The 12,594-nt window shown below is 36.2% G+C and overlaps 1 protein-coding gene across 4 annotated transcripts in view; it reads right to left on the reverse strand.

Moving 5' to 3' along the window:
* Positions 1-2,199: 2,199 nt before the first annotated feature.
* Positions 2,200-12,594, reverse strand: part of mark1 (MAP/microtubule affinity-regulating kinase 1) — a 59,281-nt gene continuing 48,886 nt past the window's right edge. For 2 of the 4 annotated variants that reach the window (XM_055217635.2, XM_055217638.2), the window contains 2 exons: positions 8,148-8,192; positions 2,200-3,928 (listed from right to left, as the gene is read on the reverse strand). In XM_055217635.2, coding sequence (XP_055073610.1) covers positions 3,586-3,928; positions 8,148-8,192 — 388 coding nt within the window. In that variant the 3' untranslated portion in view covers positions 2,200-3,585. The remainder of the gene's footprint in view (positions 3,929-8,147; positions 8,193-12,594) is intronic. The other 2 variants (XM_055217636.2, XM_055217639.2) reach the window with 1 other exon arrangement.

A 12,594-nucleotide genomic window follows, 5' to 3' on the forward strand; every position in this document is an offset into this window, starting at 1 on the left:
TAAAAGAAAATCTGTTTAAATAACTGACCTAAGCAGCTATTATTACATTTCTGCAAAAAAAATTTTGGGGGGTTGTTGGGGTGTTATTTACAAGATTTACCAAAAATGTTACAGGTTATGGTATTTTTGCTATATTTCAGTTTACAGAAATATCATGTTGTTCATTGAGCTGGTAAATTATAATGTGTGATGTAGAAAAATCAAATGTGACCTACGCTGCAAAAAATGACTTAGTATTTTTGTCTTGTTTTCAGTACAAATATTTTTAATAATTTTAATAATAAATTATTAAATTAAGATGCATTTTCTTGATGAGCAAAATGACCTAAGAAAATAATAAATAAATCTAAAAAAATATACAATTTAAGTGAATTTGTGCTTAAAACAAGCAAAAATATTTGCCAACGGGGTGAGAGAATTTTCTTGACTTAAGGGTTTAAAAAAGGTAAATTAATTTAGTTTTTTTCTTACCCCAATGGCAGATTTTTTGCTTGTTTTAAACACAAATTCACTTAAATTTTATGTCTTTCTTGGGTCATTTTGCACATCAAGAAAATGCATCTTGATTTAATAATTTTTTGATATTTGTACCGAAAACAATTCAAGTTCAATTTCTTGTCATTTGTGGTTTTATACATAAAGATTTTTTTTTAAATATAATGTTGATATATTTAAAGAGCACCTATTTCATGGTTTTGCATCGTTTATGGTTAAAAAAACTAAAATACCGTCCATTTTTGTAGCTCCTTATTTCACTCTTTTCCTGAAACGTGTGAATTTGAAAAGCTCTGTGTCCCTGATTGCCCAGCTAATCTGTGCGTTGTGATTGGTCTGAATACCTCTGACGTCAGCCGGAAATGTGACGCTCCTTATCATGTTTGAAAGATTCGCTCCCAATGCAATGCTAACAGGAGTTAACTTACAGGCTGAAGCGGCGGGAATTATGATAATGTCGGTCTTGTCTACATCAACAATCCCAGAAAGTAAACTGTTGCCTACAATCTGTGTTGTAGTCCAAGAAAAGAGATTTACGTTGGAGACGATAACTCGCGTCAACGTTTACTTTGGGGTTTGTACCTTTTGCATATCGTTAACATGTACTAATACACACTTACACATCAAAGGAAATGTAAAATCGTGAATCGGACAATAGGTGCTCTTTAATATTGACAGAGTAAAGCCATGTCAAAGATTCATATCAATGAGTGCAAGCTCCAAATTTCATCATTACACTGCAAAAAATGATTTTCAAGAAAAAAGTTTCTTGGTATTTTTGTCTTGTTTTCAGCAGAAATATCTAAAAATTCTTAAATTAAGATGCTTTTTCTTGATGAGCAAAACGACCCAAGAAAAAAAGTGTAGTTCTTAGACCAAAAATATCAAATTAAGTGATTTTGTGCATAAAACAAGCAAAAAAATCTGCCAATGGGGTAATTGGGGTTATTTTGCTTGCCCCATTGGCAGATTTTTTTTGCTTGTTTTATTGCACAGGGTCACTTGAGTTTGATGTTTTGGTCTGAAAACTGGACTTGTTTTCTTGGGTCGTTTTGCTCATGGAGAGGAAGCATCTTGATTTAAGAATTTTTTGATATTTTTACTGAAAACAAGACTAAGAAAATGTTGAAAATAATTTTTTGCAGTGTAGATTGAGACTTAAGTCGGAATATCAGACAGCATCACATACAAAATCAGCAAAAAAAAATGATTTTCAAGAAAAAAATTCTTAGTATTTTTGTCTTGTTTTCAGTGAAAATGTCTAAAAATTCTTAATTTAAGTTGCTTTTTCTTCATGAGCAAAATGACCCAAAAAAATAAGTCTAGTGTTTAGACAAAAAAAAAATCAAATTTAGGTGATTTTGATGCATAAAACAAGCAAAAAAAAATCTGCCAATGGGGTAAGCAAAAAAATCTTGAAAATTTTTCTTAAACACTAAACTCAAGAAAAATTTGCTTACCCCATTGGCAGATGATTTTTTGCTTGTTTTATGCATAAAATCACTTAAATTTAATATTTTTGGTCTAAAAACTAGACTTATTTTCTTGGGTAGTTTTGCTCATCAAGAAAAAGCATCTTAATTTAAGAATTTTTTGAGATTTTTACTGAAAATCTTTTTTTGCAGCGTATAATCAGATTTTTTTATATCACAATGAGAAAATGTCATACAGGTAAAAAAGACACAAAACATGTAAGTTCAAAGACCGGTTTCAAGTAAGCTTTAATGGGGGACTGAACCACAGCGGCCCAAGAGACTTCAGCTCACAATTGTACAGTACCATGTTAAGAGAAAAACAGGGCAGAGGTGCGAGGAATGATGAGATGGAATGAAGAGTCGCTTGCATTATTTGGAAAACTTCAGCCATCTAAATCACTTTCATCCACAATGCCAAAACAAAACAAAAAAACTATAAAAAAGGTACCATGAAACAAATAAGATCTTTATCATCACAGCTTCAGCCACTTATTCTCCAATGTAATCTCCCCTTAAGAGAAGTGTGCAGTCGTGACTTCTTTCATCAACGTTACAGTAACACAGCATAGACAGCATTGCACATTTATCCTCTGATACTTTGGTACAAAACACAATAGTAGAAATGTACCAGTACAGGTGGTCATAATCCCTATCTTCATCATCATCATCACTAAATACAAAAACAAATACAAAAAGTCATGCATTCTCTGGGTGAGTTTTTTAATACAACGTAAAAGGCATAAAATGGCTTAATAAATAAAAGTTTTAGCGTTATAGAAGTATGGCTGAGTAGTGGCAAACTGTCTGCACATTATAGTATAAAGTCTCAGTGTGTTTGTTAATGCAACGCTCAATCACTACCGCTTGAAATCTAATCTGATGAAATGTACATCCGGACCTTCTAAACTACTAAATAAACACTTATTCAGCATTTCCTCCATTTTATCGTCCCATCAAATCTGAAATTCAGTCAATGTTGACCGACGTGTCGTTTCAAACCCACAGAGCTGTACTATACAATCATTGCCAGTGACAGTAGTCTATTAATACTCGATGCCGAATATTCACAATGCATGAATCTGCATTCATGTCTACAATTAAAAAATGCTGCAGTTGCACGGGGGTTTGAAACGACTGGACGGTCAAGTTAATAATTCACTTTTCCTTTGTGAAAATATAAAAACAGATGAATGGCATAACAATCTAAAATCTAAATAAAAAAATCTATTAAGCAATAATAAAATAAAACTATGCAGGAAGTAAATGACGACAGTGATTTGTTCTGTACAGACTCATTAGTGGCTATACAACATATCTGCACATCAGTAGGCTTAAAGTCCTGTATTATACAACTCTATCATTAATTCGATACAACAAAAACAATCCAGATCTGTACATGTGGAAAAAGTCCGTTTTGAGTCTGTTAGCATTCGTTGTCCTGGCGACCCTAAAAGGGTTTCGGTATTATTGCGAGATGGTTGCTATAACCAGGTGTATATAATGCGAGAGGTCAGGTGAGGGCGCTTTTCATCTTTAGCATTCATCTTTTTTTTTCTCCACTACACATCACAGAAGCAGTAACTCTAATGGTGCACGCACGTCCCAAAGCCTTCGCTTACAGCTTGAGCTCGTTGGCAATTTTAGAGGCGATGTTCTTGAAGGCGATGGACGTCCCCGAGATGCGTTTGAAGCGTACGCCGTTGAGAGAGAGGCGGGGCAGTTTGCACACCTCCATCTCCCATTGGACGAGGCTGTCCTGGCGAGCGTCGCCGTGGACGCAGAAGAGTAGGAAGCGTTCGCGTTGCTCGTAGTCGCAGTTGTTGGCGTCCAGCACCTTGCGGATTTCTCTCATCATGTCTCCGGGCTCCATGGAGGACGTGGTCTTCATGCTCCAGGTGAAACGCAGCGATCTCGGCTTTGAGTCGCGACCGTCTTCTTTGGGTTCTCCGGATCCGCTCCTGAACACATAACAGAAGAGACATAACAGATATTTTTATCCAAAGCGATTTATCGTGGGTTTACACAAGACACGAGTTCAACGATTTGAGCAAGTAGATTACATACAAAGTCAATGGAAACACGCAATCAGATGAGACTTCGCGCAGCGATACGAATGACCCGATATATGCGGCGAGTTTACCGCGAAACCCCGCTATTCGACTCAAACGCATCTTCGCCCAAGTTGAAAATATTCAACTCGAGCGAAAAATGCATGACACGATGTTAAATCCCGCGAGTAATCTACAGCGGGTAACAGTGGGTGAACGTAGCATTTTGTGGCATTCTCAACAGACGTGGAAGAGGCGGCAAGTGCGAGTGATTTACATGTTAAGTCAATGCAAAGACACGCGAGTGCAGTACGCGCGAATGACGAATTGAACGTTGCAGCGGGAAACGCGCAAGTTGAAAAATCTGAACTTTGGCGAATAGTCGCGCCGTGTTAACCTGAACACGAATGAATTACACAAATTTTACGCGCAAACAAAGCAAATAAACTCAAAATGTTCAAGTGGCCAACTACGCACGAACAGTCCGGCTGGTGTGAACGCACAGTTAAAGATACATTTACATTTTATGTGTGGGTTTGAACCCATTAGCTCTGCTAACGCACATCTCTACCACCATACTATACAGGAAAATATGAATTATTAAAATAGTTTTAACATTTGACAATGTAACATCACGTGAATCTGGTCTCAGGTATGTTTACGTGAACTCAAATGACCTGTTTTCTTTGTCTCAATCTGCTATGAAACATCCGTTTTCAAAAACAAAATAAGTTTTTGATAAACAGAATCAAATCTGTGCCTACATTTGTTCTAATATAAATATGACAGAAATGCCATCACTAGCTTGATTTTTATTGAAGTTTTGCGTGTTTTTTGTCTAAAAAAAAACATTGTGAAATGACAGCGTTTTCCTTAACCAATGTTAAACAAATGGCGGGGTTTGTTTAGTTAGAGGTCAAGACAAAAGAGGTGTGTTTGACTTCTGGCGTCGAAAGAACCGACATGGCGTTGACATCAAAATACAATGAGAGCGATTCAAAAGCATACAGGGCAGTCGACTTGGCACATCGCGCAATTATTTGATGTCGTCCGCATGTCGGTTCTTGTTGAACACATCTTCTTCTGTCTTTTCTACAACCAAACAAGTATAATCATATGACTTTTATGCATATCAGGTGACCTGTAAATGTTTAGCGATATATTCCTTTTTCGAATTGTCAGAAAAAACACCTCATCCGAGGGTAAAAACGCTTGTGCGACATATGAGTTTTTGTGAAATTGATGGTTTTCATCGGGCACATTTCCAGTTCGCCATTTCAATTTGCGTAATTTTGAAGGGTAATGGAAAAGCGTCTACTGTTTTTTGCGAAATACAAATGTTTATATTGTGTCTTTTAATGGTAAAACATATATTACAGTTTTTAGATGAATTACAAATTGTTATGTTACTATGATTATTTTTATTGATTTTAGTTTTGTTTTAATAAATGTTTATTTAAAATAGTCATATTTATCTATAACATGAAAGTAAGTAGGGGAGAACCGGGGCAAAAGTAACGTGGGACGAAAGTAACAACGTGATTTTCTCAGAGCCCTGAAAACATTCGCATTTCAAACTATGACAGCGTCTTTAGCACGCAACCCTTGACAGAGTGGACAAATATTGCGTTATTTCGTCACCGTTTTGTGTGTCTAGGTCCAGAAAGCTGTTTTCAACTATGATAAAGCGGTCATTTTTTTCTTATAACGCATTGTGTTTTTGTTTTCATGTGTTACAGTACTGATCAATCTATAGGTTATTTAGTGCGACAAAGAGACGACAAAAACGCGCTATTCACGCATAGTTGGACACTTGAACATTTTGAGTGAACTCACTGGATTTGCGCATGAAATTCTAGTCATTCACGCGGAAATTCAAGTCATAGGAGCTTCTGCGACTCCGCTCGCTTTCTGTAATCACGTCACTATTAGAGCAAGATCATGATTGGTAAACGCAAAGCAATTTTCCGCCAAAGTTCAGATTTTTCAACTCGCGCGTTTCCCGTGGCAACGCCCAATATGAGTCATTCGCGCGTCTACCGCGCCTCCCTAAACAACTCATTTGCGCCGTGAGACCTCCTTTACATTGACTTAACATTAAAATAATTCGAGCCATACGCTCTATTCGCGTTCGGTGTGAACACAGCATAACATCCTAAAGTTTGCCTTCTCAGAGTTTTTCAAAATAATAGTAAATCAGGTTTAAATGTCAGGAGTTCCTGTCGGGACGAAAGTAACACTTTTGCCCCGCTGTTTATACTGTTGCATTATGTTGAAAATTTATATTATTCTAATTTGAAATCGTTAAATTTTCATAGTGTTCAAACTGTTGAAAATATGTTTTATTCGCAACAATTCAAGTTTGTACTGTCAGGTTGCTTTTGAAACATTTGATCAAATTGATAAATAAGATAAATGACAAAATATGTTTGCAGTTACATATTAACAAGGTCATAGTCATGTATAAAACAAGTATAACACAAAAATCTATCTTGTTCGGTTGTGTTAAAAAGTAACAATGCGCTACTTATGTTATACTTAATTTTCAATTTGATCAAAATTCCAAATGGTATTGATTAGGGGTGTAACGATTAACCGTGCAAATGCGCGTTTTCTCAATGAATAAATTTGAATGAATTACGGTGAAATCCAGGCACATCCGAACGCCAGGGGGCGCTCCCGTGCAGAAACTCCCTTTGTGCCTCAGAAGAAGTAGCATTACGAATGCTATTCCAGGAAATGTCTACAGGAATATTTATATACTGTTCTTCAAATTGTTTCAGGTATTTTCATGATAATAAAGAATATTTTTAATGATTTGGTTTAACGAGTGTTGCTTTTTAAAATGCACGTTATAAACGACTCAAACTCGTTATGATTTTAGATTGATAAGGACTTCCTACTGACCAAATGCCGTAGTACACGCACAAGCTGTGCAGCCTTGCGATTCAGAATCGATTTCAAACAGGCATTTTTAATGGGACACACGGTTGAATCGTTACATCCCTAGTATTGATAGACCACAATTGTGAGTTATTGACCACAGCGAAAATAAATCTCTAGATTTCTAGTCTAAAACATTACCTTTTAAAAATTAAATTTTTCTGAAAAATGGTACTTTCGCCCCAGCTCTTCCCTATTTTGCATGTCCATTACAATTAGATTAAAGGTGCATTGTGTAACATTTAGAAGGATCTTTTGACAGAACTATATTATCAGCCGTGTATAAAGACCTTACATAATGAACTCTATTGTTTTTATTTTCTATGTATGAGCTGTTTTTATCTCCATACACTGCATGTTCCCTTTCATAAAAGTCACCATCTTGTTTCTACAGTAGCCCTAAACGGACAAACTGCTCTATAATGCGCGTTTCATCCCTACGTTGTCTCAGACGACGACATGTTTGTCCTGCGGCGGCTACTATACGCGTTTTGAAATTGAGGGGTGAGCTGTTGGTTAGATGCTGCTAAAATGAACACACACCACCTTTAAGCCATGTGAAACTTGAATTTGAATGACGGATAGGACCTTGAACAAGTAAAGTCATCAGAAACACATGACTTTATCCAATACTGTAGGCAACAATACTGTAAGTATCATCCATTCGTTTTTTAAAGATCAACCGAGCTGCAGGAGCAACAAACACACTGCAAAAAATGACTTTCTTACTTAGTATTTTTGTCTTGTTTCAGTTGAAATGTCTGGAAGTTCTTGGATTTAGATGCTTTTTCTTGATGATCAAAGTGACCTAGGTAAATAGGTCTAGTTTTAAGACGAATATTATACAATTTAAGTGAAATTGTCCTTAAAACAAGGAAAATTAACTGCCAATGGGGTGAGAAAAAAAATTGTGAAATAAGATTTCTTTTTTCTTAAACACTTAATTCAAGTAAAATTTTCTCACCCCATTGGCAGATAATTTTGCATGTTTTAATCACAAATTCACTTAAATTGTATATTTTTTGTTTAAAAACTAGTATTATTTTCTTAGGTCATTTTGCTCATTAAGAAAATACATCTTGATTTAAGAATTTTTAGATATTTCTACTGAAAACAAGACAAAAATACTAAGTAAGAAAGTCATTTTTTGCAGTGCAAAGCCCCCAAAACAAGACAAAAACCTCACCTGACGCTGTACGCCCGACCGCGGGCTTCTCCTTCACTCGGTAACCTTAAGAAAATATCACAGTTCATGTTGAGAAAGAAAACAGAAAAGTACCTCTAAACATCTTTTTTAAATGAGACAGCACAAACGGTTACATCATTACAAAAGCTGGTAAATCAAGAGGTACTATTATGCTCTTTTTTGAAGTCTTGATTTTGTTTTTGGGAGGTTTTCATGCTTGAAAAACACATTACTTGATTATGGCACATATCACATTATTACAGTAGCTCTGTCTTTACAGTCTGTCTCAAACACTTGGTTACGGTTTACAGTTTTGGAATCCATTCAGCCGATCTTCGGGTCTGGCGGTACCTTTTTTAGCATAATCCATCGAATCCGACTAGACCACCAGCATCGCGCAAAAAAATAACCAAAGAGTTTAGATATTTTTCCTACTTAAAAGTTGACTCTTCTGTAGCCACATCGTGTATGAAGACCGACGGAAAATTAAAAGTTGTGATTTTCTAGGCAGATATGGTTAGGAACTATACTCTCATTCTGGCGTAATAAGCAGGGACTTTGCTGCTGTAACATGGCTGCAGGAAGCGCAATGATATTACACAGTGACCGAAAATAGTCCCCTTGGTAACTTTCAATAGCAGGGGACTATTTTTGGCATGCAAAGTCCTTGATTATTAAAACTTTAAATTTTCTGTCAGTCTTAGTTCACGATGTAACTACAGAAGAGTCAAGTTTTAAATACGAAACTCTTTGGTTATTTTTTTTTGCGCGATGCTAATGATCTAATCAGATTCAATAAATTATGTTAAGCTATGCTAAAAGTGGTACCGCCAGGCCCGGAGATCAACTGAATGGACTCCAAAATGAAATGTTTAACTCTAAAATGAGCATTTTTCAAAAAAGTGGAGTGTCCCTTTAATCATTACCAAACATTTAATATACCCGAACTGATATATTCTTACTAAACTAATAATATTGGTTTTTGAACTAAACTCAAACTGAAGAACATCAACACCGCAGTATCACACATTAGACACAGGATAAATCGGAGAGGAACAGCAGTTTTACATCAGGATCATTATGATCCTTTGTAAACGTCTAAAGACAAACACACACACATGGATCTGTCAGGAAGACAACACATTTTCATCAAAGGGGAACGTCAAACTATTGTCCTACCTCCATGCTCTGAAGGACAGAGTCCTATGATACAAACACATAAACAGCAGATTTAAATCTAACTGCTGAAACTAAAGCCCGGGATACACTGCACGATTTTTGGCTGTCACAAACGAAAGATTGCCATCGTGAAACAATCGTTGAAACAATCTGTTATCATGGTTCTTCATCGGTGGTCCTATGTCGTACAGTGAGAGAGGTTCAAAGACGGCCGTTTTCTCGGTCTTGCGTCCAAAGAAAGCCTACGATACTGACAGTGTCAGAAATTTGGCATGATCACCGCGCACCGCTGCTACGACCTGCGTAACGTAGACTAACTGTGTTCCGTACACTTTCGTGCTTTTTCGAAAGCTTTCGGCTACTCCTCGAAGCAACTTGCTCAAAATAAGCATGTTTGTGTGCACATTCTCTGGGGGAAAGCCTATTGTATGAGTAAAACTTTGATTGATGTCTTTTGGACCAATAGTTTTTGAGAAAAGTGAGGAAAAGTACCTCCTCCGGCTGTGTATGAAAGATGATGAGGGAAACGATCTTCCGTACATGCTAACGATGTTCCGTACAGAGCACGAAACTTGATTTCAACTGCGAAAATGGACATTAAATATAAAATAATGTTTTATTTTACTTGATTGTGATGTTCTTTAATTTGTTAAAGCATAATGAAAGTTAAGTTAAACATAATCACTGCGTACAAGATGGTGCTGACAGACGTGCTGTCCGACTGGCTCTATACAGTCATCGGACGCAACCGACTTTAAACATTAAATGGGTGATTCTCACGAAACCATTGAAACACGACGGCACTAATGATTTTAGCTTTAAAATGTGTAATATAGTAACATTAAAAAGCATCAGAATTAACACAATACTGTGTTCTACCTTGCACAATGTGTGATTTCAACATAAGAATTTATAATTGTAAATTTTATCTCATTTTCTGCTGAAATTCTCATTACCGCAATGTGTCCGGCTGTGTTTGAACATGCGTTATGTTGTAATTTAATCAAATTAACACAAAAATATTAAGAAAAAAAATAAATGGATGTTTTGCTAGACTACTTTAGATGACAGAAAAAATATTTACTGAATATTCATGTATAATAATAATGAAGAAAAATTAGGAAAATGATGTGTCCATGCCTGATGTTCTCATCCTCCGCAACACTTTTTGAGAACAGTTTAAGCACACATACAGAATTTTAATAAAGTTTGATTTTGAGTGACCAAGCACATGGACCAGTTACTTCAAGATGGCTACCAGTTTTTTACAGTTAATTTGAAATATTGTCTTGTCAGAATGCTTACACGACATTTTGATTATCATTACCGCAACAGATGCTTATTAAATGTTAATTTAATTAATAGAAGCATAATACTTTGATTTTAAATGCATGTGCAGAATCTCCAAATTATGTTCTTTCAGGGTTTGTCATGTCATTTTGAAAATATGTCAGTGTTGATGTTTTCTGACTGTTGCGGTAATGAGATTTTTTAGGACTATTTTTTAAATTATGTTACAAAAAGTGTTAATTGATAAGTAAACGTTTTTAAATTAATGTTCCCATTTACTCCAGACTTTGTTTTTCAATGTCCAGTGGGAAAAAAAGTAAATTAAAGCAATTTTTACATTTTCATGCTTGACATTTTTAAAACCAAGTTTTCGTGAGAAGCACCCAAATATTCCAATTTCAAATATTTTTTCAACAAAAGGTAATATATTTAACAGTTTGTGATAAATATCATTCATTTTATAAAGATGTAAATACAGTGTGAAGCATAAATTAAACCGAAATCCACATTTTTGCTGCCCCACCTGTCTCCCCCCGAAGCTGCAGTTTGTTAGCGTAAGCCTGCCCACCAGCCGTTTTCAAACACAAGAGGCGCACCCTGCAGACTTACTAAATAATCACTGAAACAGTTTGCATTAGGTTCTCTTTCCTGATCGTGGATGAAAGGTGGGAAAATGAGGATGACACAGATATACATTTTGTGTGTGATCTCAAATTATTTATTGAGTTATTGGCAGTTAAAGGCGGAGTCCACGATGTTTGAAAAACGCTTTGGAAAAGGAGACGGGCCAACTACCAAAACACACTTATAGCCAATCAGCAGTAAGGAGCGTGTCTACTAACCGACATCCTTGCCGGGTTGCGTATGTGTGGGGCGGGTCTATCAACAGAAGGTCCAGATTCTGATGGGGTAGGGGTGTGTTTGTTTAGGTTATTTCAAATATCAACATTAGCTTTCAAACATCATGGACTCCACCTTTAAAGGTCGTCTGTACGAAATATCGTTGTGTACGGAACACAGTTAGTCCACGTTACTGGTATTTGTTTACCACAAGCGCACGATGGTGACGTTGCGCTAACGTGTGACGCAGCCGCCGAAGCTTCCGTGTCATCATCGTACAGTCAACACGCTTGTCGTACCCGAGTTTAAACGATCCACGTCGCACAGTGTCATAAGGTGATGATCTTATAGACGGTTTCATCGGACGCACATGCACTGACGCGATATTAGTCTGGATCCAAACTTTACTTCCGGTTTCGTTTTTTTTAATGGTCTGACTAGTTGCTAAACTGATCTCTTGAACAAATGCCTCGTCGAAAATAACAAATGTTTTGGTTTCCTAGGTAATCTATGTGTTGTTTTTTTTGCTTGTTATATAAATAAACTACGTTTAAAGAACTTTGTTGTTATTTATTCTTAGCAGAGTTTACCGGAAGTTACGTGCGGACCACGACAGCCGCTTGTTTATGTTGTTACTGCTGAAACAGTCTATAGGAGTGCAAAAATCCTGCAGTGTATTCCGGGCTTAAACCATAACTCTTTAATCCTTCATGAAACATAGACAGAAAAAACCTCATTCATGAATCCATTCTTAAATGACTTTATTTACCTAAGAGCAGTTTTATGAACTATTTGTACAGATATTTCATCTGGTTGTTTCTTGAATGACGTCCACTGGCTTTAATTCTTAAACTCTTTTATGATTTTTATGTAAATAAAGAGAAGTCCCGCACACTGTCAACTTGCAAATAAATACAATGAGTTTTATTGCAAAGTTTCAATCATTCGATCTTCTTCAGGCATCCATGATGAACATTTGTGCTCAAGTTCACGTCTTATATTTACCTCATATTTACGTCTCACATAATTCTCTGTGTTTCATGAGTTTTATTGTAACTCAGCCTGAAGAAGATTGAATGATCAAAACGTTGCAATAAAACTCGTTGATAGTGTTGACTTTATTTGCTGATTTCAGGAC

Source organism: Misgurnus anguillicaudatus, chromosome 23 (genome assembly GCF_027580225.2).
Source record: "Misgurnus anguillicaudatus chromosome 23, ASM2758022v2, whole genome shotgun sequence".
NCBI lineage: Eukaryota > Metazoa > Chordata > Actinopteri > Cypriniformes > Cobitidae > Misgurnus > Misgurnus anguillicaudatus.